Genomic DNA, 26127 nt, shown 5'->3' with positions numbered 1-26127 from the left:
AACCAGTGATGTATTAAATTATTTATAAATTATATTAATAAATATTATTGATATATTTAATTGTAGCTTAAAGTTAATAAACTTTTTGGTAAAATTTTAAATAAATTTAATATTTTTTATCTATATATATATCTAACGTTTCTTTTAAAATTATTAGCTGTAAATTTATAAATACATTTAAAACACCAACTAAGGTTTTCCGGTTTGGTATGGTTTAATCCAATCGTATATCGAGTTCGGTTCGTTTGGTATTCTTTTATTCGATTTCGGTTTAAGCAAACCGACTCAAGAGGGTTCCTTTCAACCTCCGAGCGAGAGGTTAACGCGATCGGAATAATGGAGCCGCGGAACGAAAAGGAAGAAGGAGAGCGACTCGAAGAAGCGATGGGAGGGTTTGAAGAGAGTAAAGAGAAATCGGCGGAGATGAGCCGTAAGGAGAAACGAAAAGCGATGAAGAAGATGAAGAGGAAGCAGGTGAGGAAGGAGATAGCGTCGAAAGAGAGAGAGGAGGCGGAAGCCAAATTAAACGATCCGGCGGAGCAGGAGAAGCTGAAGGCGATTGAGGAAGAGGAGGAGCGGAAGAGAGAGAAGGAGCTGAGAGAGTTCGAGGAGAGTGAGAGAGCTTGGAGAGAGGCTATGGAGATTAAGAGGAAGAAAGAGGAAGAGGAAGAAAGGCGTTGGAAGGAGTTAGAGGAGTTGAGAAAGCTTGAGGTAGTTCTTTTGTTTGTTGTCAATGTCGAGCTCCTATTGTATCTGTTGAATTAGATTTGAATCTGTGTGTGACATTTGTAGGCTAGTGGGGATGATGAATGTGGTGAGGATGATGATGGTGAATATGAATATATTGAAGAAGGGCCTCCAGAGATTATATTCCAGGGTAATGAGATCATTCTGAGGAAGAACAAAGTGAAGGTTCCAAAGAGATCTGTAGCTCAGGTGGAAGGAAATGAGGTATTTGATTATTATCTAGATGAACTTACCATCCTAAGTATTTTTCTCTAATGTAGAGTTTTTGTTTTGAAGATTGCTGACAGGCCTACATCGAACCCTCTACCTCCGGGAACAGAAGCTTTTCCAAAGAATCATAATGTTAGCTCTGCTCAGCAGATTCTGGATAGTGTTGCACAGGAAGTACCCAACTTCGGAACTGAGCAGGTGATTGTTGTATCCCTCTTTATGTATTTTTCTTATGCTCCTTCTAGTAAATACGCTTAGTTTTGTTTGTTTGTTTGTCGATGCTCAGGATAAAGCTCATTGTCCTTTCCATTTAAAGACTGGAGCTTGTCGGTTTGGCCCGCGTTGCAGCAGGGTTCATTTCTACCCGGATAAATCGTGCACTATACTTATGAAGAACATGTATAACGGTCCTGGCATTGCTTGGGAGCAGGATGAGGGGCTTGAGGTCTGTAATCGCTGTCATCTCGTGATGCTTGTATCCTGATAATACTTAGAATTAGTTCTTCTCTACTAGTCTTGGCTTTTCGTTTTCTGAATTAAAATTACCATAGTCTCTCTGCCTTTTTTTTTTTGCTGTTTGCTCTTGATTTGCGGATTTCTGCTGTTTGTTTCTTTATTGTTGTTACCATCTTCTTTAACTTCCATCAGACATTGATGGATTCCCTTCAGTGGTGGTGCATGCTTATAACCTGGGCCGGGTTGGAGTTGCAGTTCACTTTGTATCCTACTTGACTGATAGATGTTGCTCACAATTTTTTGCCTTGGATTAGTGCCTCTTTTTTTGCCTTCGTAGCAATACTATAGTAAACTTACTATAATTTTGTGTCTTGTATGTTTGTAGTTATTGAATTCTAAAATGTTATGTAGTCTCCCAATTGTTTTTCAGTGTTTCATTTCTCTTGCTTTGAGTGGCTTCTCATTTCATCGTGGTAATGAGTGATATGGGCTAAATGATTCATCCACTGCTCAATACCTCGTAAATGCTTGGTTTTCCTGACTTAAGAATATAACAGTGTTATTCATGCGGTATGGCTGCTTTGGGATATAGTGTCTGAAAAGGAACTAGTGCAGTTATAATTTCGTAAGGCTGTAGGTATCCTGATTTGTTTAACTGATATATGAAAGCTACTGAATCTCACATGCATATCTCGCCTGCTTTTGTTGCCTTAAGTTACTTTTGTAGTTTACTCTCTCCCTCTTTTTGTCCCGTCTTCCTTGCAGTATACAGATGAGGAAGCTGAACAATGTTACGAAGAATTTTATGAAGATGTTCATACGGAGTTTCTGAAGTATGGAGAACTTATTAATTTCAAGGTTGGTAGATGTTGGTAGATATGTATTGTCTTATGACCTTCTCTCCTAGCCTTTCTTTTCTCAAGAGGAAAATTTATATGTCCATTTCAGGTATGTAGAAATGGCTCATTCCACTTGAAGGGAAATGTGTATGTACACTACAGATCATTGGAATCAGCTATGCTTGCCTACCAATCCATCAATGGTCGATATTTTGCTGGTAAACAGGTAAACTATTTTCCTTGGAAACTGTAACCCAATTGTATGGCGTTTTGTCAGAGGTCTCATTTGTTCATATCGTCATAGTGTTTTGTTTACTCTGTTCTGAAACAAATAAAAGTATTATATTGCTTTATGTTTGTTTTCAGCTTGCTAACATTCTTGTCCATGATAACTGCACGTTCCTTATTTAGGTGAACTGCGAATTTGTAAACATCTCAAGATGGAAAGTCGCCATATGCGGGGAGTTCATGAAGTCGAGGCTTAAAGTATGACTCTTCATCTGGTCCATGCGCTGATATTCCATTTTCTGGCTTTTTGTTACTAGTTCTTGATTTCTATCTATTTGTACAGACTTGCTCTCGTGGATCTGCTTGCAACTTCATCCATTGTTTCCGAAACCCTGGTGGAGACTATGAATGGGCTGACTTTGACAAACCACCTCCGAGATTCTGGATTCGCAAAATGGCCGCTTTATTTGGTTATTCAGATGAAGACTTGAAGCACATGGAGCGTGAATATTCAGGGTCGTTGAGTGAGTTTAGATCAGACCAACCATCAGATTCACAGAGGTAGCTTAATCTATATTGGAGATCTTTAACTTGCTCAGTGTGTTTTCTGCTTAATATGGTTACGGAGCGTCATGCTCATACGTTTTGTTTCCATGTCAGGCAAGCTTCAAGAAGATCTAGATCGAGGGACCATGATCATGTGAACGTTGGATCTAAACCTTCTTATAGGAGCCGTAAGAATCATGGTGATACTCGGGACAGCTCTCGTGGACACAAACTTAGTAGGCATGAAGAGAACTGTCATGGAAGTCCTAGCAGTACTAGAGACGGTAGTTTAGAGAGGGAGATTTATAAAGAGCAACGGCATGCTAAAGAGACATCGCGTCATGAAAGCAAATGGTCTGAACACTCTCCTACACATCGGGGGATGAGGAAAAGAATCCACGAGAGCTATTCCGATGATGATTCAGGAGATGACGACGGCAAGGGAGAGACGGATCACAAACGGAAAAGCTCAAGGCGTTATGGCAGAAGAGAATCAAATTCAGAAGTTCAAGAACGGCTGGACGATGAAGAGGACACGAGGTGCCATTGGTCTAGTTCTGACAGGAGGTCAAGGAAAGAAGATCACAGGGAAGGATCATTAGGTGATCAGGAGGAGAGTCATGCAGTTGGTGAAAAGTCGCAGAGGGAAAGAAGCAGCTCAAGACATTCGCACGAGGGAGACTCGAGTGGAAGTAGACATCGTCCGCATAAAAGATCAGACCTTAGAGACAAGGACGGAAATGAGAGGAAAAGAAGTGTGGAGACCAGTCCACGAGATAAAGATAGGGACAAGAGCAAGCAGAGACGTAGATACAAGACCGGTGATCCTGATTATGATCGAAGCAGGAATGGAAAGAGAGAGAATGTAAGTGGTTCATCAAGTGATGAGAAGAGAGAAGAAAGACACAAAGAGAGATCTGGTAGTAGCCATAGGAAACGAAGAAGGTCATCACACGAGCAGACTCCAAAGGAACCAGAGGAGATTGAGCGTTGGAGACCAATATGATCGATCATCTTTCATCATCTCTTTATTTTATCTCCTTTGTATTTCATCACATGTTTGAGTTTTTTTTAGGCGAGAATTAAATGAAGTTTTACGTTAAAAATAAATAATTTTAAAGATAAACAAATGGTTTTTTAGAAGAAGAATAGGTAAACAAATTAATTATCCGTTTGCGGCACATTTCTCACCGAAGAAGAAGGAGAAGTTTGATCGGTATCTATCTACCTCTGCACGATGACGATAGCGACGCCTTTCAGCGGGGCTGCGAACTCGGTTACGTCGGCGAAAACCGTGCTGATAACGGGGGTGAGCAAAGGTCTGGGAAGAGCCTTATCTCTCGAGATGGCGAAGAGAGGCCACACTGTGATTGGATGCGCCCGAACTCAGGAGAAGCTCACCGCTCTTCAATCGGAGCTCTCCTCCCCGGAGAATCATCTCCTCCTCACCGCCGATGTGGTAATTGCCGCTCTTCGTAACTCTCAGTGCTTGAATACTTTTAACGGAAACGCATACATTTTCTGGAATAATGAATTGAGATTTGTTCATGATTGCTGATATGTGAATTGTGTATCTACAAAGATGTGTTCATACGATAATGGGATTAATTAAGTGAACCGATTGTTTTCGTGATGATATTTTTTAGTCAGCAACGGTTTGATATTGATAAACTCATGAAGTTAACCTTTTAGTATGATTTTATGGTCTGTGTGTATGTTTGCAGAAATCAGATAGCAGTGTCAAAGAGATGGCACACACAATCATGGAGAAGAAGGGTGTCCCAGACATCATAGGTATATGTTTTGAACCTTCTTTTTGACTCTTTGTGTCTTCAGTCTTCAACCTTTCCCTGAAGGCAACAGTTTCAAATGTGAGGTCATGGTATTCTTTTATGGTACCTATCATTTTTTTAGAGAGATCATTAGATTGTTCCTAATGTGTTTGATAGTAATCCTTAGGTTAGTTTTTTTCGTTAGGTACGTTAATCACCTTGCCTAAAAAAGAAAATGATAAAATTATGGTCATCATATCTTGAAAACTATAGTCAGACCTCTGCTCTTTAGCTCATCTAATGCTCCTTTCTTAGTTTCCTATGGATATATCCCATGGTCTGAAATTTTTGGTTTTCCCTTGAGTTCCTGAGTATTCTAAAGCCGTGCGTTAACCTATCTGCTGTCGGATCCTTTGTTGACATTCAAAAGTCATTTTTTTTTTCTTGAGGGTGATGATGTCTGTGAAAATTTTAGTTTTGATGGTTACATGACCATTATTGTCCACGTTCTATTATTATTGAGCATATTGTTTGGCATCATTTTTCATTGTCAATTTTGTAGTTTTTGATGTTAGTAAATTGCACGTTTCAGTTAACAATGCCGGTACGATCAATAAGAACAGCAAGATTTGGGAAGTCTCTGCAGAAGATTTTGACAGTGTCATGGATACAAACGTCAAAGGAGTAGTGAATGTACTACGCCATTTCATCCCTTTGATGCTCCCACGGAAGCAAGGGATTATTGTTAACATGTCTTCTGGATGGGGAAGATCTGGTGCTGCCCTGGTGAGTTTCAGTCATCACTTAATTGAATCACCATAGTATGTTTGTTCGTATAGTTACAGAAACGTAGTAACAAAGACAGTAAAACATAGTAGGATTTTTTTTTGAATTATCTAAAATAATCTTAAGCTAGACTTTGTTCGGATGTAGAAATGATGTAGGATACCTCTCTAATAAGCTTAAGTGAAGCCGGAACCTCGTCACTGATGTTGGAGTAAACAGTCATAAGTTATCATACATGGAAATGAGGAAACACGGTGCATTGATAACATAGAGAAAATTACTTGGTTGGTCCCCTTTGTCATAATCTATTACAAGATCATTGTAGATAACTTTGTTCTGATAGTCTCCTTCTGTTCTCTGCATTTCTGCACCTATATGATTTTGGGCGTACCATCAAACCTGATCCTAATGAGGTTAACTTTTGAAAACATAACTGAATCTGCAGGTTGCACCTTACTGTGCATCCAAATGGGCCATCGAGGGTTTAAGCCGATCAGTGGCAAAGGAGGTAGCTGAAGGAATGGCAGTGGTTGCATTAAATCCAGGAGTGATCAACACAGAAATGCTCACTTCCTGCTTTGGCAACACAGCTTCCTTGTATCAAGCTCCTGATGCATGGTAAGCAACCCCAAACCTCCTCAGAACATTGACATATTTTTTTAAACAAATGTATTCGCTTGAAATTAGTTTCTCATAACATGCGATGTATTCTCATGTGTTTCTTTTTAATGGATTGATTGCCTGGAACCCTAAAACTTTGATGTGGTATGGAAATGTTACAGGGCTGTGAAGGCTGCAACGATGATTCTGAACCTTACAGCGGGTGATAATGGCGGATCTCTTACGGTCTAACAACTAAACTACACTTTGCTTTTTGACTTCAGTAATATGGATAAGGAGCTTCTTCAGCAGAGTCCTTTGATTTGAGGCTTTAATTCATTTCTGTAACCAGAAATTTTAGCATAGTCACTACGTTCTAAGTTCAACTAAGCTGTATTTTTTTGTAACGTTTTCACTGAAGTCAATTTTAGATAATAAAAAGTTAGGAAGATGAATTAAGACCGTAGGACAATTAACATCTAACCGATCCAAACCCGAAATGCTCACCCTTCACCTTCGTCCGTTGATTCGAGTTGTTATAAAAAGTTATAGTCAGTCTTTAACTTTAACATTAAAGTGTTATAAGTAGGTAGAGAAATGAGTCAAATGACCTACAATCTTAATAGTTTGAGTCAAACTTGATACTAACTCTATTTACTTAAATTAAATACTGTTTACGGTATTTATTGGTCAAAATTATATTATACACTTCTTGAAGTAAATATTTGTATTGTTTAGATATAGTGAAAATTTAAATAAACTTATTTCGAAATTTTTACCTTTCGATATAAAATAATTTAATTGTAGTTAGGCAGGCGTATAGCCAAAGTTCTAGTCTGTGGTACAAAAGCAAAAACAAGATTGCCACTCTTTCACTGGTTGATGATGTGCTACAAAGGATTATGATTGCACATAATACAGCATATGTAAAAAAAATTGTAAATATTTTTGTTTAATATCAATTCTAAATTCAAATAAACTTTATACCATGTTACCAAACTATAATTACAGAACTTTTCAACACTGAATTACGCAGTTGATGAAATTTACAATATTCATCCGTTTCATAAAGTTGCATATTTTAAAAAAAAAAATTTAAAAAAATCTATTTTTAAATTTTCAATGCATGTTTTATCAACTAATTGTAAATTTTAAAACAATTTAATTGTATTTATTAGATTTTTAATTGGCTTTTTTAATTGGCTTAAAATTATGAAATGAATAATCACAAAAATATACAAATTTAATATATTTTATTAAAATACGTGAAAATTTTAAAACTATGTAACATTTTGAAATGAAAAGAGTATCAAATTGTTTTTGATACTGTTATTGATTTGAGAATCCCAATTAAATGACGCCTACATGTATAGAAGTGAATCCCCAATTAAATGACACCTACAAGTGTCAATTTTGCCAACAAAATAACTTCTTTGACTCGCTAATATGGAAAAATAGTTAATTGTAAAAAACTTCCAAAGACCAAAAGTTATATATAAATATGTTACTTCTCTTTAGTATCCCAGAAAATTAAGATCTTGTATCAATAGATTCATTCGATAAGTTACTATGGGTACTACAAAAACTTTGATGACTTGCTTACTCGCAGTAATATTAGCAGCTTCGCTGTTTAATCAGAACGTTTTGGTCTCAGGTAGGTCTACAATAGCTAACTATGTAGAAATTGCAGTACCATCCTTAAGTGTATATGGCATGGATTCAAAAGTTTTGTTAGTATTATGATATTATCGTGTGGACATGTTATACTGTTTTTAGCGATATGTTATATAATATAACGATGTATTAGGAACATATATGTTATATCCGTACACAAAGTTATATGTTATACCGTTATACTGTTTTTTTTTTATATGTTATATCTGATATATCCGTTTTGTGTAGGTGTAGAGATCCAAAAATTCTCGTATGACCACTGCATAACTTTGTGTACGGATACATACGCATGGTATGAATGTCAACATGACTGTTCCATTTTTGGCTATAAAGGTCTTGGGGAGTGTGCTTCTCCTTCTCCTAAAGAGCCTAAGCGATGTTGTTGTCAACCTTGATTCATATCATTATTTTTAAAAAAAATTAATGACTAGCTACCGTTGCATTTATTTTCTTTAAGCTATTAGACTTATTTTGTATCTCGTGTTTATTTATATTAAATGCGATAAAATAAAGCAAAAACAAACCAAACCAAAGATTGCAAGTCTTACAAGATACAAACAGGTAAATGATCTAAACCAATAAAAACAAAAGGAAACCAAGATACATAAAAATATGGTTCAACATAAGATTTGCTCCTCCAGACTCTATCTGCTCCGGTCCCCCGTAATAGAAAAATGTATTGTTGAGCTTCTTGGCACGGTAGTCAGGGCTAGTTGCTGCTAATGCGAGGTCTTGAACTGGCTCAAAGTTCTTTTCGGAAAGCGCTATCTGGAGATTGCTCATGTAAGCGGCTTTTCCAATTCCGCAAGAAAGACAACCGGACCCCATCTGCGTTGATGTGTTCCGACCGAGGGAATGTCCGTTCACAATCTCGCCACCCCATTCCACTTTTTCTGCAAACTCGGTCTGGAGGGTGAAGAGTAGTGCCGGCCAGTAGCCTACCGGTTCTAGAATACCATGGCCCATGATGATACCCAGCCACCAACTTCCGAGTTTTTGATCCTATATTTATGTTGTTTATTAGTTACAAAATTATGTATAGTAATTTGTAAAGTATATTCTAACCTTCCATATTCTAATGGTTAGCTCTACTTGGGTGCCTCCGGATATCGATGTCTGAGTAATAGCACCTCCTACCAGGATTTTCTTGCTGGTTTGTACAAAACCATAAGATTATAACATCCCGTCTGGTTGTACGTATCCGTCTATAATGTATACACGTAAACGTATTAATAAAAAAAGGGAGAATTGCCAAGTGTGACTCAAAACTTGGAGTCAAACCCAAAACAATACCCCAATTTGGGTCAAAGGCAAAAGTAACCTAAAAGGCTATTGAAATTACAACTATCCCCTTGTGACCAAACAAAAAAACGGAATTTTTTTTACGTTTCTACCCCTCGCAAGTCGTCTGTTTAGACGACTTGAAAATAAGTCGTCCAGACGACTTAACTGAAAGTCGTCTGGACAGTTAGTCTTAAACATAATTTAAAAATTTTGTAAAAAATATTTTGATAAGTGAAAAATGGGAATTATGTAATTAACATATGTCTTAGGAGGTATAAATTAAGATATAACAAATTTCAATTGTTTTCAGCATAGATGAGTGAAAGTAGTGAGTCATGATATTCTTTAGTTTATGTTTCATCAACATATGTTGTAGTATTGTATGTGTTCTTAGGGTTAGATTTTGGAAAGCATTAAAACCGTTTTTGAAAATTTTTAAAATTACTTATGCGTGTTCATTTCTGTGTATAGTAAACACTATTTAAGTATAATTTGATTTTATAACGTGGTTAGTTAGTTAATCTAGTCATTTTAGTTTAGGGGTTCATTTTAGGGTCTAGGACGACTTAATATTTTGTCGTCTGAAAACAGACGACTAAATATTAAGTCGTCTGTTGTACATTATCAGCCAGAATAAGTCGTCTAAACCGGACCAAACCTTAAAGTTTACCAATGTAATTTTAAAGCTAACCGGATTATTTACCCAATATATAAGGTGATTTTTTTTTTTTGTTTCATTTTTCGCGATATTCAGAAACCCTAACAGTTCTCTCTCAAAGGCGATTTCGAATTCCCACGATTTCCGAACAAACCATCGTTCTCAACATCGGCTATCTATCTCACTTCATTCTCACCGTTGTCGCCGCAGCTTCTTCTAACCCTAGCCGCGCCGATTCCTCTAAACCCTAGCGCCGCCGATTCCACTATTTCCGAACAAACCGTCGCCCTCGCCACCGTGGTCACCAACGTTCTAAACACTAGCGCCGCCGCTTCTTCTAAACCCTAGCGCCGCCGCTTCTTCTCTGTAAACCTTAGCGCCGTTTCTCTGTAAACCCTAACGCCGCTAAGTCATCAATCTCGAGGAAAAGATGAACATAAAACGTTGTCTCTATCAATTTACTCATTCTCACCGTTTCACGTTTATTTTTTCAGATCTATAACCGCAATGACGAGTACTCCAACTCCTTCTGCGACTGGAAGACTTGTAAGTAATTTAAGTCGTCTACTAAGTCGTCTGGACTTATATTGTTGTCTTTGATTATTTTGCAGACAAAAAGGATGGATATTCCAGAACTCCCCCGTAGGTTATACACATCAGGGGAAGAACCAGAAGCCCACAATAGCATTTCGTATCATACGGATAACAGCAAGTTGCATACTGCTCTTAGGAAAGCTCTTACTGATGACGAATTTGAAGAGCTCAAGGAGTCGAGTTTGGGAGTTTTCATCAAGTTCAAGGAGCAGGGATTTGGTTGGGCTTCAAGGCTGGTTCACTACATGCTCAGTTTCAAGCTGGACATTAAGAAGAAGTATGAGATGTGGTCTCTCGTTGGTCCAGAACCTTTGAGGTTTTCACTGTTAGAGTTTGAAAACCTCACTGGTCTAAACTGCGAGTACATCGAGGACCTTGAGACACCAAAATGTGACGTTACCCCAGAGATGGTTTCTTTCTGGGGGATGCTGGGAGTTCATCTGGAAGCTGGGCCAACTACTGATCAGATAATAGCAGCACTGAAGAGATGCGGGGATTGGTCCAGGGAAGATCGCAAGCGGCTCGCGTACCTCTCCATCTTCACTGGATTCATTGAAGGGAGAAAGTTTTCAACCGCTACACGATCTACTCTGGCAAGGCTAGTGATGGATTTAGAACGGTTTGAGAATTATCCATGGGGGAGAGTCGCGTTTAAGGTGCTGATGGACTCTTTGTGGAACAAAGAAATTGCTGGCTGTTACACCGTGGATGGGTTTATACAAGTTCTTCAGGTCTAGACGTACACAGCTATGCCGGAATTGGGTGCTAGTATTGGTGGTCCCAGAGCAGACAGTCCGTCTCCACCGATACTGGCTTACGAGGGCAGCAGAGGCCGCAGATCAATGAAAGCTGCTATCTTGAGTCAGGTATTTACTTCAATCCAAAAGACTGCGCAGACGACTTATTATAAGTCGTCTGGAAAGTCTTCCATCTGGACGACTTATTAGACGACTTATAATAAGGCGTCTGGAAAGTCTTCCCAGCTGGACGACTTATCGGACGACTTAATTAAGTCGTCTGGAAAGTCTTCCATCTGGACGACTTATTAGACGACTTATAATAAGGCGTCTGGAAAGTCTTCCCAGCTGGACGACTTATCGGACGACTTAATTAAGTCGTCTGGAAAGTCTTCCATCTGGACGACTTATTAGACGACTTATAATAAGGCGTCTGGAAAGTCTTCCCAGCTGGACGACTTATCGGACGACTTAATTAAGTCGTCTGGAAAGTCTTCCATCTGGACGACTTATTAGACGACTTATAATAAGGCGTCTGGAAAGTCTTCCCAGCTGGACGACTTATCGGACGACTTAATTAAGTCGTCTGGAAAGTCTTCCATCTGGACGACTTATTAGACGACTTATAATAAGGCGTCTGGAAAGTCTTCCCAGCTGGACGACTTATCGGACGACTTAATTAAGTCGTCTGGAAAGTCTTCCATCTGGACGACTTATTAGACGACTTATAATAAGGCGTCTGGAAAGTCTTCCCAGCTGGACGACTTATCGGACGACTTAATTAAGTCGTCTGGAAAGTCTTCCATCTGGACGACTTATTAGACGACTTATAATAAGGCGTCTGGAAAGTCTTCCCAGCTGGACGACTTATCGGACGACTTAATTAAGTCGTCTGGAAAGTCTTCCATCTGGACGACTTATTAGACGACTTATAATAAGGCGTCTGGAAAGTCTTCCCAGCTGGACGACTTATCGGACGACTTAATTAAGTCGTCTGGAAAGTCTTCCATCTGGACGACTTATTAGACGACTTATAATAAGGCGTCTGGAAAGTCTTCCCAGCTGGACGACTTATCGGACGACTTAATTAAGTCGTCTGGAAAGTCTTCCATCTGGACGACTTATTAGACGACTTATAATAAGGCGTCTGGAAAGTCTTCCCAGCTGGACGACTTATCGGACGACTTAATTAAGTCGTCTGGAAAGTCTTCCATCTGGACGACTTATTAGACGACTTATAATAAGGCGTCTGGAAAGTCTTCCCAGCTGGACGACTTATCGGACGACTTAATTAAGTCGTCTGGAAAGTCTTCCATCTGGACGACTTATTAGACGACTTATAATAAGGCGTCTGGAAAGTCTTCCCAGCTGGACGACTTATCGGACGACTTAATTAAGTCGTCTGGAAAGTCTTCCATCTGGACGACTTATTAGACGACTTATAATAAGGCGTCTGGAAAGTCTTCCCAGCTGGACGACTTATCGGACGACTTAATTAAGTCGTCTGGAAAGTCTTCCATCTGGACGACTTATTAGACGACTTATAATAAGGCGTCTGGAAAGTCTTCCCAGCTGGACGACTTATCGGACGACTTAATTAAGTCGTCTGGAAAGTCTTCCATCTGGACGACTTATTAGACGACTTATAATAAGGCGTCTGGAAAGTCTTCCCAGCTGGACGACTTATCGGACGACTTAATTAAGTCGTCTGGAAAGTCTTCCATCTGGACGACTTATTAGACGACTTATAATAAGGCGTCTGGAAAGTCTTCCCAGCTGGACGACTTATCGGACGACTTAATTAAGTCGTCTGGAAAGTCTTCCATCTGGACGACTTATTAGACGACTTATAATAAGGCGTCTGGAAAGTCTTCCCAGCTGGACGACTTATCGGACGACTTAATTAAGTCGTCTGGAAAGTCTTCCATCTGGACGACTTATTAGACGACTTATAATAAGGCGTCTGGAAAGTCTTCCCAGCTGGACGACTTATCGGACGACTTAATTAAGTCGTCTGGAAAGTCTTCCATCTGGACGACTTATTAGACGACTTATAATAAGGCGTCTGGAAAGTCTTCCCAGCTGGACGACTTATCGGACGACTTAATTAAGTCGTCTGGAAAGTCTTCCATCTGGACGACTTATTAGACGACTTATAATAAGGCGTCTGGAAAGTCTTCCCAGCTGGACGACTTATCGGACGACTTAATTAAGTCGTCTGGAAAGTCTTCCATCTGGACGACTTATTAGACGACTTATAATAAGGCGTCTGGAAAGTCTTCCCAGCTGGACGACTTATCGGACGACTTAATTAAGTCGTCTGGAAAGTCTTCCATCTGGACGACTTATTAGACGACTTATAATAAGGCGTCTGGAAAGTCTTCCCAGCTGGACGACTTATCGGACGACTTAATTAAGTCGTCTGGAAAGTCTTCCATCTGGACGACTTATTAGACGACTTATAATAAGGCGTCTGGAAAGTCTTCCCAGCTGGACGACTTATCGGACGACTTAATTAAGTCGTCTGGAAAGTCTTCCATCTGGACGACTTATTAGACGACTTATAATAAGGCGTCTGGAAAGTCTTCCCAGCTGGACGACTTATCGGACGACTTAATTAAGTCGTCTGGAAAGTCTTCCATCTGGACGACTTATTAGACGACTTATAATAAGGCGTCTGGAAAGTCTTCCCAGCTGGACGACTTATCGGACGACTTAATTAAGTCGTCTGGAAAGTCTTCCATCTGGACGACTTATTAGACGACTTATAATAAGGCGTCTGGAAAGTCTTCCCAGCTGGACGACTTATCGGACGACTTAATTAAGTCGTCTGGAAAGTCTTCCATCTGGACGACTTATTAGACGACTTATAATAAGGCGTCTGGAAAGTCTTCCCAGCTGGACGACTTATCGGACGACTTAATTAAGTCGTCTGGAAAGTCTTCCATCTGGACGACTTATTAGACGACTTATAATAAGGCGTCTGGAAAGTCTTCCCAGCTGGACGACTTATCGGACGACTTAATTAAGTCGTCTGGAAAGTCTTCCATCTGGACGACTTATTAGACGACTTATAATAAGGCGTCTGGAAAGTCTTCCCAGCTGGACGACTTATCGGACGACTTAATTAAGTCGTCTGGAAAGTCTTCCATCTGGACGACTTATTAGACGACTTATAATAAGGCGTCTGGAAAGTCTTCCCAGCTGGACGACTTATCGGACGACTTAATTAAGTCGTCTGGAAAGTCTTCCATCTGGACGACTTATTAGACGACTTATAATAAGGCGTCTGGAAAGTCTTCCCAGCTGGACGACTTATCGGACGACTTAATTAAGTCGTCTGGAAAGTCTTCCATCTGGACGACTTATTAGACGACTTATAATAAGGCGTCTGGAAAGTCTTCCCAGCTGGACGACTTATCGGACGACTTAATTAAGTCGTCTGGAAAGTCTTCCATCTGGACGACTTATTAGACGACTTATAATAAGGCGTCTGGAAAGTCTTCCCAGCTGGACGACTTATCGGACGACTTAATTAAGTCGTCTGGAAAGTCTTCCATCTGGACGACTTATTAGACGACTTATAATAAGGCGTCTGGAAAGTCTTCCCAGCTGGACGACTTATCGGACGACTTAATTAAGTCGTCTGGAAAGTCTTCCATCTGGACGACTTATTAGACGACTTATAATAAGGCGTCTGGAAAGTCTTCCCAGCTGGACGACTTATCGGACGACTTAATTAAGTCGTCTGGAAAGTCTTCCATCTGGACGACTTATTAGACGACTTATAATAAGGCGTCTGGAAAGTCTTCCCAGCTGGACGACTTATCGGACGACTTAATTAAGTCGTCTGGAAAGTCTTCCATCTGGACGACTTATTAGACGACTTATAATAAGGCGTCTGGAAAGTCTTCCCAGCTGGACGACTTATCGGACGACTTAATTAAGTCGTCTGGAAAGTCTTCCATCTGGACGACTTATTAGACGACTTATAAAAAAAAAAAAACAAAATGTTAATGGCATTTTCGTAGATAAAATGCAGGTGTGAGGTTAAAATCTCAAAAAAAAAAGGAGTCAAAAGAAAATGTTAGTTTTCTGTTTGACTTTAAGTTTTGAGTTACTTTTGCAAAAAGCCCATAAAAAAATGTAAGAAATTATATACGAATTAAAATTTTAAGAGAAACGTACTATTATGTTTTCAAATTATGATGATATACGACTTGAACATGTAACATAGGTAACTAGTTAATGGTAACACATAGTATTTTGATTTTCGGTAAGACTGAATAAAAAAATACATTATTAGTTTGTTTGTTAAATACATTTCAATTGTCACAACTAGCCAGTATTATATTAATATTTATGACATTTATTTATTGTTACTATACTTTAGACTTTTAGTTGGTAACGTCTTGAATTTAAGAGATCATATTGAAAAAGAATCAAATTAGTACCGTCCAGTAGATGAAAAATCTCGGCTGGAAGTCGTGATATAAGAACGGATAAACCTATACAATATAAATAATTAAATTTATAGTTATTAGTCATTCTATGCATTCATAAATTTAGAATTAAATAAAAAAAATTGGAAGAAATGGTACAAACCTGCCACCCTGCTTCGATACTGTTAAGGTTGTTGTCGAGGTATGTTCCTGACGTTAGCCAGATTTGACCTAAGCTAAATTCTTCTGATCCTTCTACTTTTGGTTTCCAGACGTTCATGGTTGCTTGTGTACCATAGATTTTTGATAAATTTCTCATTAGGCCGATCGCATGCTATACATATTCCCAAAAAAATATATCAAAGTTATCAGTACATGCCATAAAATATCGTTAAAGATTTTGTTAAAAGAAAAGTATTTTCTAATATTTTTATAAACTTATTTTGACCGAATTAAACTAGTAATGTTAAAATTATCCGATCTTAATTTAAATATGGTTAATTAAATTGTTAAGGTGACAAAAACTATTATCGAAGTGGCCAGCCCAACCTAAAGTAATTGCGTTTGTCAATTAAGCCCAACCCAAAATAAAAGGCTATTAAGCTCAACAATAAAAAACAATAGGCCTGTTCAAAAATACGTGCCGTACGTTATATATATATATATATTCCGGTTGTACTTCATTTTGTTTTCTCGTAATTTCAACAGAAAACATTTTTCAAAACAAAGTTTATATGATCATATATTTTTACTAACTATATGATCTTATATTTAAGTAATAACATTATTTTAAATGAACTTAGGGTAATTCAGGTCCGTTCCATATTGGTTTGGGGTATTTTCGTACATAGTGTACAATAAATTATTCAAAATGTTAAATTTACTTCAATTTGGTTAAATATTACATGAACCTTTTACCTCATGATCTTTATTGACGTCCCTGGGGTCTGGAGTCTCGTTGGGATGTGATAAACGTCTTTGAATTGGAATTGATCCATCGGGGCATCCAGTTCCAATCGAGTGCCATACTTGCCACTTATAGTCATTCTCTGCTTCTTCCTTCGCCCAATACGTTTTGACCACCGGTGGTTCCTGTACAAACGAAACAAAAAAAATTAGTTTCTTCATCTAAAGTAACAATTAGACACTATTGTTATGTTATGTTACAAAAAAAAAAATGACACTATTGTTATGTTATTTTGCTAGCAAATTGAATTTCATCAAAATTTTATGTTGTTGATATAAGGCCCAACTCTAAGAAGTCACATGGCTGTAAATCAAAATCTTAAACTTACAAGGCCCAATATTCTAAATTTCTTAATAAGAAGGCCCAAAATGTAACTCTTCCTAACAAGCGACAGAAAATAATAAGAGAAAGTCCTATAAAAAAGAACATGTGAAATAATAGTAGTAGATCACGTGTCTTTTTTTTTGGGTTCAGGGATTAGTGTGTGAGCTTTAAAATATTGTTGACGAATAAAACATGTTTCATGGTATGAAACTAGTACGTGAGGTTATCTTGAAATTCGTCATACATCTTTTGTCGGATTACAGTCCATCTTTTATACTTACTCTGTTTTTTTTACATATTTTAGATTTTTTATATATTTTAATAAAACACATTAAATTTGCATAATTTTTGTGTTTATCTTTTTTCACAATTTTAAACCAATAATAATTCAGTAAGTATAATTAAATTTTTTGAAATTTGCAATTAGTTAATAAAACATGTCTTGGAAATGTAAAAAATGAATCTTTTTAAAACAAATTTTTTCCTAGAATATGTAATATAAAACATAAAATCGGAATTTCTAAATAAAAATGAGAAGAAAGGAAAAGACCTCAATTTGATGGTGTTTTAGAAGAGGATGTCGAAACGCGGGCTGATCATATCTCTTGATGCAATCAATAACATCACCATCCGGGCTCTTTAGTTTCATGAAAAGAATGGAAAAACGTTATTATATCCCTTAAATTAAATGTGAATAACATCAAAAACATGCAAGAATTAATATTTTAGCAAAAAAAAACATGCAAGAATCATAAAATCTTACGTTGATAATTAGAGTCGGCGCTGGGTTTGAAGCTCTTGTTGGGACGCAGAGACAGATAAGTACCCACAAAGCCAACATCTTAAAAAAAAGAGAAAAGCTTATCACTAAAATAGTCAAGCTTACAAATAGAAGTCTTCAAACCAGAGCATTAGAACAGAGACGTCAACGAAAATTGCAACATCAGTGAGAATAAAGAAATCAAGTAAACAACTCCAGCCAAGTTCAAAAAGGATATCTCAGTGAAAGACTCACCTTGCGATCTGGAAAGAGGAATTAGCCTATACCGAGCAGTGTTCTTAATTTCTTCAATGATAGTAGACACAGGCCTAGCTGCTGAGGAATGGAGCCTTTTGTTTCCTTCCTTCCAAATTGAGTAGATGGAAGCTTGAAAACTCAACTTGAGATCAAATTGGAGTTTCTATTAACGGTCGGATCTATCAACCATCTCAGAGCATTTCCAACTCATCATCACGAGTTCTCTTTTGAAGTTCTTCAACCCCTGGAGTTAATATTACAAAGAAACTTCAGCAATATCTTTAACACAAAAAAAAACTTCAGCAATACACTTAATAATTTATATCACAGAGAAAACAAAAGTTTGTTTACATTAGGCATGAACATAATTTTGGCAATGGTTTTAGATCGTTATGATTTTAAGTAACTCGTATTGTATTCATTCCTATAATGTCTTGATGCTGATTTTTGTTTTCGAATAAGATCCCCTTGTTAGGAGAACTTTTATAAATAAACTTTTATCTCATGTGTGATTCACAACTTTGTCATTTCCTATGTGTCAATACCACATTCTACTTCATAACATTTTTTAAATAACTCTCTTTGGTCTAAACTAATTACATGTCATGCCATTATCAAAAACATATAGTATATATTTTATTTTATGCATCTTGATTCTAAACATTTATCCTAAGTATTTATTCTAAGCATCTTGCCAAAAATATATAGTCTCGTTTCATGAATATGTTCACTAAATTTAGAATATTGAAACTTTTTATACATCAATGTCACAATCCTATTGTATAAAATGTAAACTCTATAAATAATATTAACATCCATATCACCAAAGAAAAGAGGTTTCTTATTTTAAAAGGCACTCTTTGATTTTATTTTGACCCCTGTGCCTCTTTCTCGATATACAAACATTTGAGAACGACGAATCCATTTCTCTGGTTTTTAACTGGTTTGATCATTTGTTTTTGGGTGAGAGGAGACAAAATATTCATGTTTTTGTCTTTAACTTCATTTCTTTACTATTGAATTTGCAGTGTAAATCATTTTTTTGATAATCCCAAATAATTCTTGATATATATCACTATGAAATCCACATTTTCCAATAAGAAAAGTTTGATAGAAATTTTACAAATGCTATATCCAACAACCTTGGATTTGTAAGAATTTTTATAAATACCAATATCCAATTTTAGATATAAAACAAAAATTCTATGAAACCCTCAGTCTCCCGGTTTTTCTTTTAGATTCTAATACCGGTAAGATGAACCACTCTGTGGTGGTGCTGGTGGCAGCCGATTCGGGGTGCTGCGGCGGTTGCTACCAGAGCTTGACGATGGTGCATCTCCGTTCTGAGCAGGATCGCTGTAGCGGCGGCTGTGCCCACCTGATCCGTACCTTGACAATGAATCCGAGGCTCCATTAGCAGCTGAGTTGAAGGCATTCATCCAGTCATCCCCTGAAGAACCTCCACTGGTTCTTGGGCTACTCTCTGCCGGTCAATGAAAATTAAAGTATCAAACCAAGCCAATATATTCATTCAAAGGAAAAAAAAAACGAAAAAGGTTGGATGAATGTACCAGTTGCACCGTTGTCAGACCAACTTGAAGCAGCAGCAGCTCGGTTGTCATGAATGCTAAGCTGCCTCGTGAGCGTAGAAAGAAGAGAAGATTGTTTCTGGTAACGCTCTCTTCGTCTTTTGACGTTCTGATCCTCTTGAATAAGAGACTCGATCCTCTCATTGCCTATTGCACTAGAGATCAAATACAAGAGAAGGCAGATAAGCTCACTCGCAACTGAAATGAAATTCTTCACAAGGAGGGGGAACGATATTGAACCTGATGGAACTGTATAGTTGATTCAGCATGTCTTCTTTGGATTTCTCCACTTGACAGAGAACAACAGCCTGTTGAACTCACGTTGCTTAATATTTGTAAAAGATTAAGGGATCTTAGTATAATAAATTAAGCATAGCCCACTTTTGGAACATTGGCTGCAAGACTGTTAAGGACAGCTTCAACGTAACCCCGCACTTCTTGGGACATCCACCGGAGTTCCTCTTCTGGATCGGCTGGTTTCCTAACCATCTTATCCTGAAATACAAACCAGATAACACCATAAGTAATCAGTATCAGGGATATCGAGCATAAATGCCTAATAAGAAAATCCCAAAAACGTCACTTCTGTCAAGTGTAAAAATGTTAGACCCTTATATAGTAAAAAGTTTCAACAAAAAAAAACAATTCAGCAACCGTTTCCATGCTCACTAAAACATAATTAACTTCTTTTCACTCTTCCAACAATCTTTTAAGTTCGTCAAAAAACATAACTAGCGTAGATTTTAAGGACGGAAATAAGAAAGATAAAAATTAAGCAAAACAAGTTGGCCATGATGACTTACAAGAGAACCATCTGAAAAACTCTGTCTCATGGAAACATTGCCTACTTGGCCTCCTCGAGCCTGGATGACCTTTTGCAACTTATTAATCCATTCGTTTTTATCAACTACACTATCAGCCTTAAGCACAAGGGCATTGTGAGCTGCAACATAATCGTGTTTTTGAGGAAAAGCTCGTAAGTGCGCATATAGGATTACGAATTTTAAATTTTGACAATGATTGGTTCACGTACCTTTTAATACAGTCTTATAGGGAACCTTGCAGGTTATCTTAAATACAAGACCTGGTCCTTTTGAATCAGGCCCGTTTGCCTTCTTGTCCTTCGAACTCTTTGACTTTTCTACTTCTTCCTCGGGAATTTCTTCAATAGTGCATTCCTGAATGGATTAACAAAGTTTATGAGAAAGTAATATTAGAAAAACATGGAAGGAAAACAGTTATTTCTAGAGCATCCACGTTGTCTCATCAATAATAACAGTAGAATACAAAATTTGAAGTATGAGTAAACAATGTTAATAACAAGGTGAATATGAAGACATATTATTAGTCTTCTCTTCTTAAAGTTCACCTTTGACACGAGTAAAGAAATCATGGGAAGAAAATGATACCTCCAAAGTGATTGTGCCTCGGAAGTTTCTTTCTTCTTGCTTTTTGGTATAGCCCAGCTAAGAAAGAGGAAGAAAATGTTAAGCCAGTAAGTGATTACAGTGCTTCCACTTTAGCAGATATTTGGATCAACACTAGAACGATAGACACTCTAAATACTAACCTTGCCAGTTTTCTCATTTAGAACAAACCATCGCCTACTCCATCCATTTGTTTTTGCACTCTTCTTCATCAAGTATCCTACATGAAAGAGTAATTATTTGTTATCGACCATGGAAGTTGCTTCTATCGAGGCTTTAGTGATAAAGATGAAAAAGACAAAAAAAATCATGCATTTGGAACTACAGAGAAGGTTTGCAGCAACTAAATCATGCAACGGACGGAAAACGAGTAGGGGAAGAATGAAGAGTTTCAGAAGGTAGACGTATATTAGAATACTAACCTGCTGTTATCTCTCCCTCAGGTCCAGCAGTTTTCAGACCAGAGACCTCCGGCGTCTCTTTATCTTGCGGACTAGGTTTGTCTTTCATTGATTTCATGCTACCATCTTGCTGAGGACTAGAAGCCTGATATACATGCAGGTATGAGAATTTCTAATTAAGTACTTTCATGTAAGTTAATTCAAAACCATAAACACCACTTTCCACTACGTGGATCCAAATTATTTGGCAATGAAAACGCACCCTGCTTAAAAGGGACTGCTCAGCATCTTGTCCCTTTTTCGAAGATCGGCCTTTAAGCTCGTCCTCGCGACGTTGTCTTTCCATTCTGATGAAGTCAATACAGTGCATCGTCCGAAAGACAGATACATGTTTTAATCATAAACCATGAAACCAACAAGCACGTGAAATTGTAAAGTCCATAATTCTGGACTTGCTCAACAAACGTACAGCTAGAGAAATACGACTACTTGGATACAAAAGCCAGCCATAGAGATTATAAAGAAGCATACTGAAATGACCTGAAACACCCCTGCCAGCCAGGCTAACAAGTATATAGAATCTCCAATCATAAAGCATGCTAACTTTACCGTTAAGGTATTATTTCACAGGAAAGAATAACAATACCAAAAAAGATGGTTAACAAAGATGCATCAGACAAACGGAATATATCAATGTCATAGTTGTCCTAAGCAAATACTCGTACAGAGGGATACAAAATTACAAGTAGTGAAAGCATCAAAATCCTAAATTCTCTATTCACAAACAAACAATGAGGGATCAATTAAGTATGAGTACACAGTCATTAAGAATACAAAATAAAATTGAAATGAAAGGTAAGACAGTATACCTCCTTTGCACAAGACGGATAAAATGTTGAGGTGGTACAAAAGCGCGTTCCATATCTACTAGTGCAACCACCATTTTCTTGGCTTCATTCTTGAAACCATCAAGTGCTGCACTTGCTATAGCTACAACCTGGTTGATCATTAGTTAGGAAGGAACAGCTATTATCGAAATGATAAAATGTTACTGAATAAAATGCCAGCAAACATTATTACCTCTCGCTTGAACGGAGGATATCTACCGAGTCCAGGTGTAGCATTTGCAGCGGCTGAAACTATGTCCACAAGAACTCGGTGGACCTATCCAAAAGTCAAGGCCATGTTAGCTCAACAGAGAAATAAGACAAAACTGAGGTCTGGATGCATGATTTCTAGAGTAGGAAAGTGATATTAAGACTAATATACACTAGATAAGTCTAAGAGTACTAGAACTAGAGAAAACTTAACAAAACTCTCAGCAACATTCAGAAGAATTGAAGTGTTAAAGCGAGACGAATGCCATAAATTGCTGAAATTCAATACTACTGCGTGTACCTAAAAGCAAAAGATTAAATAAATAGGCACACCTCATCAACACAAAGACGCGCGGGATCTTTAGCCATCTCAAGAACAATCTTTATCAACGACCTCAACCCTTTCTCTGGAGATATAAGATAAGGTTGATAACCATCTGCTTCCAAAACAACCTGATATATTCAAAGAGCATTCTGTTAAATCCAGTTAACATGTCATTGTCTCGAGCAGAAAAATTTAGGAAAGAAGAAGACACACACCCTTTTAACATTGTTCAAGTCAAAATGTCTGTCCAATGGAAGCTGCTTGATTCGATTGGGAAAATTTCCTTCAAAACTTGCAACAACTTTCCAACCACTTCCCTGAACAAAAAAAAAAAATTGTTAGCGAAAAACGTTCACCCAGTTCCAAAAGGACTTCAGCATAAACTAAAAACATGCAAGTGCAAAACATGTAATCCAACCCCTCAGTGAGCTTATACACTACCATAAACCTCAATTATCAGATTCATGAGATTACACACAATATAATGTGATCTAACTTCCATAAAAATCTGAAATGGCTGATTGCTAATATTTAGACAGTTCCTCTTTTTCACGATATTTGGGATTTCCGACTAAAGTTTAGTTTACGTATGAAGAAAAGTACTTACTTCACCACCAGCCAAGTGGAGAAGAAATTTTTCCTCAAACTCACGGCAAAGCTCCAAAGCTATAGCCCTTGTACCTTCAGCACTGTCAACTAGTTGTTCTCCAAGCCTCGCTAGCTCATTCTGCACCATTTGAGACTTACCCTGGAGTCTGTACAAAGAATTAGACTAATCAAACAAAAAAAGACGCCTAACTGTAAGAGACAAATCAGACAAGAAAGCAGCTCGGGAAAATAACCATTTCGCCTGTCTTACACCTAAATGCAGTATCCACATAACTTGGTTATAATAACTAGCGTCACAGATTAATAGGTGAAACAATTGGTCCAACTTCCACTTTATCACATTAACGAAGAAAGAAAATATAGAGAGAAGCAATACCCAGACAAGATATTTGGAAGCCTGAGCTTCATTCTGCTTCGTATCTGGCTAGCAAGGGTTTCTACCAAGGCATTTCTGCCAAGCTTACTTTGTGGAGCCCCAGTCAAAGTTTTATTAAGACTTTCACTCTCAGCACGCCATGCGGTTTCTAAGGAGTTCTCACCACTTCCAGACTGTGCTGCTGATGCAATTGAAACGGATTGGCCAATAAGAGCAACCCATGGGATGTCAGTTGTTTTTGGCGGTCCTTGATTTGAGAGAAGAGCCTGAACCGCTGCGAGGGCTTTCGCGTTCCCTTCAGCCTGGTCAATTTTACCAATTATGCCCACTGTCCTAGTGCCTAGTAAAGTAACAGCCATTAGCGAGGATGAAATATAAGAGAATTAAGAAAGCCACATGTACTCACTCTCTGGATCATGCTCCTTCGCAATTTTTAGGGCTCGAGATGATGAAATTTCAGATGCCTGGCTAGCAGGGATTATAACCAGAAGTATGGCATCATTGTGTTGCGCATATTCAGCAATCTTGCAAAGAGATCCAAAAAAAACAAACAAAAGTTTCAATAAGGAGTTAAGGACAACAAGGATAATGAATATATGTAAGCATTTCAGCAGGAAGTCCAAATCTCACCATTGAATCATCCACAATTCTCTGGTCCAGTCCAGGCAGGTCAACTAATTTCAGTGGTGGAGCTGAAATATAAAGCGCAAAAGTAATATGGTCAAAGAAAATTTAACAATAAGACAATGCAGGTCATATGTTACTACTCACGTTCAGAAGAGCACTATTTACTTTAAAGCTCCATTAGATGTATTATATGATACCCACCACCAACTAACAGCTTTAGGCTCTAAAACAGTGCACCAGATTGTATATGTGATGAGGGTAGCAACTTACTACATCCGACCAGTTCACTAATATCAAAGGCACCCAACTCATTAACTAAGGATGTGCTACTTTAAGAGTAGGTAGGCTTGCCACTAACGATTGTGCAATTAAAAAAAGGACTTACCTGTGCTGGTACGAAGTTTTAAGTATATCTCATCACGATTCTTCCCTGGGGCTGCTTTGCCAAGTCTATCTTGAAGATTATGTCTCAGAGCAGCTATAACATTCGCATTCAAAACACAATGGTAATAATTATGAGAAGATGGATCAAATGAATCGCATATGTTCATAGAAGGAGACTTACTAGCTGAAACTTGTTGAGATTTATTGTCGATTTGCAGAATAATCGCCTTGCTGCCCAAAGAACTCTCCCTGCTCAAGTCAACTATTATAGGAGCTCGTGTAGCACCGTTCTCACCCGTTGGCTGTTCACCACAGTAAGTGTAGCAAACACAATCAACACCAATCATAGGCATAAGAATCTCACAATAGACACTCAAAATGTACTACTTACCAGAATAGCATGCCCAATTAGACTGTTTAGAACCGCAGACTTCCCAGCTCCCTGGTTCAGTAAAACAAAGATACATAACTCTAAACGATGAATGCTCGTTCCAGGGAAAATTCTAAAAACCTAATCGAAACTCAGAAGATCGCATCCGATATTAACCAAATCGAGGAGATTAAGGAACTCACCACATTCCCTAGGGCTACAACGTTAAGGAAAGTAGCTGGGCGTCGAGAAGAAGAGGTCTCATCGGGATCTTCGTCGGCGAGCAGAGACGCCGCCTGTTTCATCGAATCTGAGAGCTGAGACAACTCGTCGATCGCTTCCATCACGGAATCGAGATCAGAGTTAAGAGATCTGGATGAGGAAGCGAGTCACTAGATTAGATCTGACCAGCAACTGAAACCGACGGTTACAGGCGGCTTAGTTTTCCCCGGCGGTAGAGATGGTATTGAGCTACGATATGCTTTTGGTCCGTCTCCGTCAGGGAGAGATGAGCGAAGAAAAGACTAGGTATTATAAGAGAGGACGGAAGAATCAAATAGACACGGGACAATATTCAAATTTTCAAAATATCCAGATCCTTCTAATTTATTTTCTTATATCGCAAACTCAAGTGCTTCTTTTTTCTTTCCACTTTTAAAAAGTATAAAAAAATGTCAAACTCATGGCTCGAACCGGGTTATTGAGATATAAACACCAACATTTATACTACTAAGCTAACTGATACATTTGTACATTGATGGCCGAACCTAATATATATTTATGAAGGTCGGAAGCCATTGCTTCTTCGGCTTCTTCTGAGGGTCGGACCTACAAGTGTGTTATGGGTTTCATTTTTAAATGGGATTCATCACGTTATATGAAAAAAACTTAAGTTTGCAACAATTATGGTTTTCCTATATTGTAAACTGTTGTAGTTTAATATGGGTTCTTTTCATCATTGTCTCAAACAAGTCTGAGTTACAGAGTTGCGCCGTGTGTATGTTTGTAATCTATTTTTTCACCGGTGAACTCTTCATGTC

The 26127-nt window shown here is 38.0% G+C and overlaps 3 protein-coding genes and 1 pseudogene across 3 annotated transcripts; 2 read left to right on the top strand and 2 right to left on the bottom strand.

Moving 5' to 3' along the window:
* Positions 1-304: 304 nt before the first annotated feature.
* Positions 305-4151, top strand: LOC106312031 (zinc finger CCCH domain-containing protein 5). Its single transcript, XM_013749401.1, has 9 exons — positions 305-711; positions 793-951; positions 1024-1155; positions 1244-1402; positions 2179-2271; positions 2362-2478; positions 2664-2738; positions 2824-3041; positions 3141-4151. Exons 1-9 carry the CDS (start codon positions 337-339, stop codon positions 4030-4032), a joined length of 2220 nt encoding a protein of 739 aa, XP_013604855.1. The 5' UTR covers positions 305-336; the 3' UTR covers positions 4033-4151.
* A 21-nt stretch (positions 4152-4172) lies between these two features.
* Positions 4173-6619, top strand: LOC106312033 (NADPH-dependent pterin aldehyde reductase). Its single transcript, XM_013749402.1, has 5 exons — positions 4173-4485; positions 4751-4820; positions 5391-5584; positions 6030-6202; positions 6367-6619. Exons 1-5 carry the CDS (start codon positions 4264-4266, stop codon positions 6434-6436), a joined length of 729 nt encoding a protein of 242 aa, XP_013604856.1. The 5' UTR covers positions 4173-4263; the 3' UTR covers positions 6437-6619.
* A 1809-nt stretch (positions 6620-8428) lies between these two features.
* On the bottom strand, positions 8429-17132 carry LOC106308866 (annotated as a pseudogene).
* Positions 17133-18928: 1796 nt separating this feature from the next.
* On the bottom strand, positions 18929-25665 carry LOC106312363 (dynamin-2A-like). The gene is made up of 22 exons (XM_013749860.1): positions 25291-25665; positions 25109-25159; positions 24899-25019; positions 24719-24811; positions 24337-24398; positions 24113-24230; positions 23707-24046; positions 23329-23476; positions 22937-23038; positions 22730-22849; positions 22380-22463; positions 22169-22296; positions 21562-21646; positions 21321-21444; positions 21042-21118; positions 20881-20937; positions 20505-20649; positions 20275-20414; positions 19853-19966; positions 19712-19779; positions 19454-19626; positions 18929-19365 (listed from the first exon to the last, which is right to left on the bottom strand). The coding sequence occupies exons 1-22, from the start codon at positions 25429-25431 to the stop codon at positions 19124-19126; spliced, it is 2733 nt and encodes a 910-aa protein (XP_013605314.1). The 5' UTR covers positions 25432-25665; the 3' UTR covers positions 18929-19123.
* Positions 25666-26127: the final 462 nt, after the last annotated feature.

The sequence above is a fragment of the Brassica oleracea genome, chromosome C8, assembly GCF_000695525.1.
Source record: "Brassica oleracea var. oleracea cultivar TO1000 chromosome C8, BOL, whole genome shotgun sequence".
Taxonomy (NCBI): domain Eukaryota; kingdom Viridiplantae; phylum Streptophyta; class Magnoliopsida; order Brassicales; family Brassicaceae; genus Brassica; species Brassica oleracea.
The sequence above is the reverse complement of the archived record's forward strand: the minus strand, read 5'-3'. Positions and strand labels throughout refer to the sequence as shown.

Excerpts from the sequence above, each read along its gene's own strand:
- LOC106312031 (XM_013749401.1), top strand. The coding sequence starts at position 337 with ATGGAGCCGCGGAACGAAAAGGAAGAAGGAGAGCGACTCGAAGAAGCG. Across the intron at positions 1,403-2,178 it reads AGCAGGATGAGGGGCTTGAG|TATACAGATGAGGAAGCTGA; the intron begins GTCTGTAATCGC and ends TCTTCCTTGCAG. Across the intron at positions 2,272-2,361 it reads GAGAACTTATTAATTTCAAG|GTATGTAGAAATGGCTCATT; the intron begins GTTGGTAGATGT and ends TGTCCATTTCAG.
- LOC106312033 (XM_013749402.1), top strand. The coding sequence starts at position 4,264 with ATGACGATAGCGACGCCTTTCAGCGGGGCTGCGAACTCGGTTACGTCG. Across the intron at positions 4,486-4,750 it reads TCCTCCTCACCGCCGATGTG|AAATCAGATAGCAGTGTCAA; the intron begins GTAATTGCCGCT and ends GTATGTTTGCAG. Across the intron at positions 6,203-6,366 it reads TATCAAGCTCCTGATGCATG|GGCTGTGAAGGCTGCAACGA; the intron begins GTAAGCAACCCC and ends GAAATGTTACAG.
- LOC106312363 (XM_013749860.1), bottom strand. The coding sequence starts at position 25,431 with ATGGAAGCGATCGACGAGTTGTCTCAGCTCTCAGATTCGATGAAACAG. Across the intron at positions 24,231-24,336 it reads GAATTGTGGATGATTCAATG|ATTGCTGAATATGCGCAACA; the intron begins GTGAGATTTGGA and ends TCTCTTTGCAAG. Across the intron at positions 19,366-19,453 it reads GTCTGACAACGGTGCAACTG|AGAGTAGCCCAAGAACCAGT; the intron begins GTACATTCATCC and ends ATTGACCGGCAG.